At 40.3% G+C, this 6,000-nt stretch overlaps 1 protein-coding gene across 4 annotated transcripts in view; it reads left to right on the forward strand.

The window, feature by feature from the left end:
• Positions 1–6,000, forward strand: part of LOC148333989 (RNA-binding protein Musashi homolog 2-like) — a 127,668-nt gene that overhangs the window by 45,621 nt on the left and 76,047 nt on the right. For all 4 annotated transcript variants that reach the window (XM_088300025.1, XM_088300027.1, XM_088300024.1 and 1 more), the window contains exon 6: positions 934–1,026. In XM_088300025.1, the coding sequence (XP_088156151.1) occupies positions 934–1,026 (93 nt within the window). The remainder of the gene's footprint in view (positions 1–933; positions 1,027–6,000) is intronic.

A 6,000-nucleotide genomic window follows, 5' to 3' on the forward strand; every position in this document is an offset into this window, starting at 1 on the left:
CTGCAACGATTTTGCTTCACTTAAATATTCAGTCGTTCACAAACGACCCTGTTCATGAACGAATCGGTTTATGAACTTGATTTTCCAATGCTGTTTTGCTTCAGTGCAACAGTCACAGCGCTTTCTCTCGCATAGCGTCGACATTGTGCCACAAATTTTAGTTATCTTTGTTTTTTTGCTGGAAATTAGCCATCGGTGCCAAAGAAGTGATCATTTTGTATTTAGTGTATTTATTTTTAATGACACCCATCAAAACAAGGTAAGCATAACTTAGTTCTGGGACTGATGCAGATTAATTGCAAATTAATTTTAATGGGAGAAAATACTTTAGGTTCAAACAGACGCTGCAAATGAATTGACATTCTACTGTACTCATCTTTACGTCTTGTATTTGATGTTACTGTAAAGCACCAATTAGCTTGAATACGTTAAAGCTTATTGCTTTCTTTTTGATGTTTTGAAGTGGAAGTGGATATTCAGTATTTATTCAATGTTGAGATTTATGACATCTTACACTATAATTATAACCACCAAATGAACTGCTGTTTTTTTTTTCCTCACCTTGGGAGAGGACTCACCACTGCAAGATTTTTACATAAAACCTGCGGACATATGTAGGAGGAAATTGTGCTACTTTTTTTATACATTTTGCGATGCATCAAGACATCAATTGCACAATCACGGATAGAGAAATTCCAAGCATTTAAAATTTATCAAATATACTAGCATTGGAAGATTCCAAAGAAAATTGCATGGTAAACAGCTTCTGATCATCCCATCAGACAGTGATGACTACACACCAACACACACACACACACACGCACGCAGACAAATGAATGATGAAGCATTTGAGATGCAGGTGAATGATTGTTTTTAGAAAAGTCACATTGACCACTAGTGTCGTCTTTTCTTTGTTTCTTCTCTCTTCTCCAGATGGTAACAAGAACAAAGAAGATTTTCATGGGAGGATTATCAGCCAACACAGTAATTGAAGATGTGAAGCAGTATTTTGAACAGTTTGGCACGGTAAGACCATTTAGATTGCCTTCATGCACACTTTGAGTGTTGTGCCAGTAAATAATAGTGCTTTAAATGGAAAAAAAAGTGCTGGCCCTTATTCGCCTCTTGACAAGTAAATTCGGGGTGGGTAACAGCTGAAAATTAAGTTAAATTATTAATAAATCAATAGATAATATATATCTTTGCTGTGCTGTGAAAAACATATGTCCAATTTTGTAATTTAACATTTTCACATTGATGGGATGTCTGTAACACGGAAACTCCATTAACATGAAATTAAAATAAATTGAAAAAAAATTGACAAATGTTTTTAATACGCTATTTGGTGGTGTGACCAGCAGTCTGGCCATTCTTGTTCTGTGCAATTACTGTTCACATCACTAGCAACAAGTGAATCAGAAGCTCGAACATTACTGTTAGCCAAGCTGTCTGCTATTCACGTATCGAATAAACGTGTCATCATCACCCGCTTCATCACCAGTACAGGTTCTCTTTGGGCCCTTTTGGAGCCGACATTTATAAGTTCAACTGTTTTCAACATTTTTCTGCCACACGACTTGTGAGACCACCTTGTGAAGGACAGTTGTGTGGCATGAACCAGTTAATGGTGCTACTGTTAAAAAATAAATAAATAAATAAATAAAAAAAACTCACGGTCCGAATTGGACCATGGATTTGATTTACAGATCGGATCGGATTGGATCGTTTTCAGATCTGCAAAACGAGAGGCGACTGGCCTGGGACGTTTGTGTATGCCACCACCTTAATGATTGATTTCGCAGTACAATTTACACACATCAACTGGTCATCTAAGTCAATTCCATTAGTTTAAGCAGGCAATGGATCAATTGTTGTCGCTTTGCTCATTCTTCCGCAAAGTAAATATGGGTACCATATTTGGCCATGAAATCTCTCATTACTCCACACATGCATCCTGGTGTAAAACAAGCATTGACAGAAGTGTTTTCTGAAAAAGCAAACAGAATTTGTCCGTAGCAGTGGCAACACAAGATGCCTGTCCTCTAACTTCAGCTACAAGAGGCCTCTCTGAGTGCATGTGACACAACGAATAGATGACAACTAAGGGGCAGAGCCGGCTTGTTGCTTTACACTGTGCTCCCGATTTCAATGCTACCCGCCACGTGTGGTGGTTGGATGGATTGATAATCCAACATTATTAAAGAGCAGGATTTAGCGCTCGTGAGAGTGCACTGAAAAAACAAACGAAAGATCGAAAAAGATAAAGATTGTGAGGAAACGAGAAGTCTTACTGCTGAGAGTGTGTTCCGGGAAATGTGGAAAAATAGTGCTGAGATTTTTTTAAGTGCTCTTGGGAGCACGTGCAGATAGTTTTGGAGTGAAAAGAGAGTATGTGGAGTCGTGAGCACGCTTTGGAACAGAGAGGACAAAAGAAAGACCTTTTATCTACTCAAGACAGACAGATGTGGGAAGGAAAATGCCGCTCAGATCGAATTGAGACTCATTTCATTAACTTAAAGTTAGATTTGAGCTTCTTGTGTTGTGCTTTTAAAACCTTTGTGAATTTCACTATTTCTAACTTACATCAATTTTCATGCCACAGCTGGAAAAATCATTTTGAACCCATCCGAAGTTCAGGCAACAAGGATGTAAGTTTTGACAAGATATCTGTACTCTCATGTCAGAACCTGACCAGGAAAATGATTTTTATTGTGCCTTGTGAATTCATCAATCCAAAATTCGCCGGCTAAGCACAGTAAACAATACATGAGCATCCATCCATACATCCATCCATCATCTATACCGCTTCTCCTCACTAGGGTCACGGGGGGCGCTGGAACCTATCCCAGCTATCTTCGGGCAGTAGGCGGGGGACACCCTGAATTGGTTGCCAGCCAATTGCCAGAGACGAACTACCATCCATGCTTACATAGCTAGGGGCAATTTAGAGTGTCCAATCAACTTGCCATCCATGTTTATAGAATGTGGGAGGAAACCAGAGTACCCGGAGGAAACCCACGCAGTCACGGGGAGAACATGCAAACTACACACAGGATGGCCGGGATCGAACCCACAACCGGTGCTGTCTCTCACTGTGAAGCCATCGTGCTAACCAGTCGGCCACTGTGCCACCATGAGCATACATCCATCCATCAATCCATTATCTGAACCACTTCTCCTCATAAGGGTCGCAGGGTAGACATGCTAATTGTTACTGTAGAAGTTGATGCAAGTTAATGGTTGGAAAAAGACAAAAATAAAATGCTTCAAAGCTTGTTTCAAATCGAGAAATGGAAAATGAGAACAGCAAAAATACTTTTGAATGGCATCATTGTCACTTGTTTTTTCTGCAACGGGGAGGAGATAGTGGGGTTTGGTAAATCAGAATTTCAATTTCTCTAAATATTTTGAGGCCATCTTTCCATCAAATTAGATGACTATATTCCAAATTGTGGCAACGTCATAATGTAGTGTCTGTATTTACTGTACAGTATCTAGACCAGTTGGCAAATTAGATTTTTCAGTATTTTGTTTGCAAGGATTTGTGGCGATATAAGGCTTTTACTGTATTTGCAGTTGGCTTATTCTTGAGGTTTGATAAACTGCAATGTAGCTAGAAATAAAGAGTAAAATGAAAAACTAAATTGTTACAGCTTTCCATTTTGCTTAAATTCACCTCATTCGTCAGACATTTTCATAAGATGCCACTGTTGTCAGTGATGAGTCACAATTTCACTAGAAACTGTAACCAGCCTAAAATATTTTGAAAGCAGTAAATTGTGGATCAGGCTTCTTTCTGCCAGAAGCAATAATGAATGAATGTGCCACAGCATGTAGCATTCCACTTCCTGAGGCTATCAGTTTGCATTGTGAAGCGTGAAGGGACTCAACAGTGGAGGCCTGGCTGTGCCCCCACTTGTACACATTACATTCATTCCCATCTGACTCCCCTCGACATTAATTCCAACATTTATTTTTTTAAGTATCATTTCGTCACACTCTCATAGTGTTCATCAACAGAAACACATATTTAAATAGAAAGCTGACCATTCCTCTGTTAATAACTCATCATTGAAACATGCTTCTCTGGAGGAGGTGCTATATTAGGGTTTGCGCGTATGTCCTTTTATACGTGCCTCGTCTTAAAAGGACTATTCATCCAGGATGGCCCATTTTTCCCCAAAAACGCCCCCAAAAAAACAAAAAAGGGTTCGTCTACTATAAATTGCGTGTTTGTCAGGTGAGACACAGTCCACACTGGCTCTTGGCGGGCGACGGTCATGAGGACTTCGTTGGGCATAAAGCACCAGCCCAGAGGTCGCAACGTCGGCCATATATTATTGAATGTAGGCATGCGGGTGCCATTGTCTGTGCCGCGGGTCGGATCACTGCCGCTGGCTGGGCTTGCCGACTGTCGAGCCTGACTGGTTGCCACAGGAGTCTAAAAAAAGCTAAATGTCCAAAAACTACGACCAGCCATCACCAAAATTCATTTGCACACGCTTACTTATGTCCACTTCAATCATTTTTTATATTTAACAGTGATCACCCAATATTTGGGATTTTGTGGCGGTCATAAGCCTCCGTCATAAGACCTCAGATTTCATGTCTAAAAACTTTCCACTTGTGGACCCCTCCCCGGTAAGTTGTTTCAGGCATGTCCCACAGGTCAAGGCCACTGGAACAACCCAGGACACAGAGAGGTTATGTCTCCCGGCTGGCCTGGAAACACCTCGGAGTCCTGTCGGAAAAACCTGGGAGAAGCAAGTCTGGGCTTCCCTGCTAAACCTGCTGCTCCTATCACCTGACATGAGATAAATCTAAGACAATGGATTGATTGACGGGTAACAGGAGGAACTAGAGCCTATTTTGTCAGGTCTTCGTGTAGGTTGAGAAAGAGGAGGACCCAAAAACAGAAGTAACCTAAAGGGGTTTTTAATTGACGAAGCAAAAAACAAGGCACTGGGAAACACTAAATAGAGTACAAAACAAGGATCAAAGTAACAAAACAAACACTAGCAAAATAACTATGAAAACTAAAACAGACTGGACAACGGGCACAATGACCATGACGAGACGACCAATCACAAGGAAAAAACATTAAACTCAATACTAAACCAAAAACAACAAAGACAGATCATGACATTTGAGCTGAATTTAGGTTTAAAAAGCATGGTAAATGCTGATATTGCCTGGACTACCACATACAGACAGATCTTTTGCAACAATTGGCAATTCAGAGTCTTGAATTGTCGCTACATGTTTTTTTTATTGTTAGAGCCACTCAAGCTCAATTCAGCACATGCCTAAGACGACACAGATTGCCTTTAGTTGGGACAGTTTTTTTCTCTAAATTCTGGGGTTACATAGTCCCTCGCCTCCTTGAGGTATTCATGATGTATTCCCCAGGGTTGAACTCTCAGCCCAAACATTCTCATAAAGGCCCCTCAGCCGACCAAATTATTGTGGAACATAATGACTAATTCATCCCTGAGGGACCATTTAACTAAACACAAAGATTAAGTGTGTGTCCTAATAACATTCCCACTCAAATACGTAATAAAATATTCAGACGAAGAAGAAAATGCTGATTTGATTTAGCCGCCACTGTGAGATGTAGGAATTAACAATTGAGTGATTTAGTTCTGATGTGTTTAAAAATGTAATGCCAGCCATACAATCCTAATTGCCTTTACCAGTTTCTGCAAGAGAATGTTGCTTGGACTAATGATTTTCCTTGGTTGACCAGTGAGGAGTGGGGAGGGATATCACTATCTTTATTTGTTGTTAGGATAATATTCCGTTGGAATTTTCTTCACTCAATGCCTTTAGAGAGTAGGTGCCACATGTAAAGGAGAGTGGACTTCAGTTTCTGTCTGATATTTGCCTTTGCCCCTGGCACATCTTTACGCAAACCCATACGACATAGTTATATGTTCTAAGCAACACCTTTTTAGGCCAGGGAAATGCTCAGTCAACATTACTGCTTCAGTTTATGTG

The sequence above is a fragment of the Idiotropiscis lumnitzeri genome, chromosome 7 (assembly GCF_059441095.1).
Source record: "Idiotropiscis lumnitzeri isolate Australia: NSW breed Sydney's pygmy pipehorse chromosome 7, RoL_Ilum_1.0, whole genome shotgun sequence".
In the NCBI taxonomy this organism is placed as follows: domain Eukaryota; kingdom Metazoa; phylum Chordata; class Actinopteri; order Syngnathiformes; family Syngnathidae; genus Idiotropiscis; species Idiotropiscis lumnitzeri.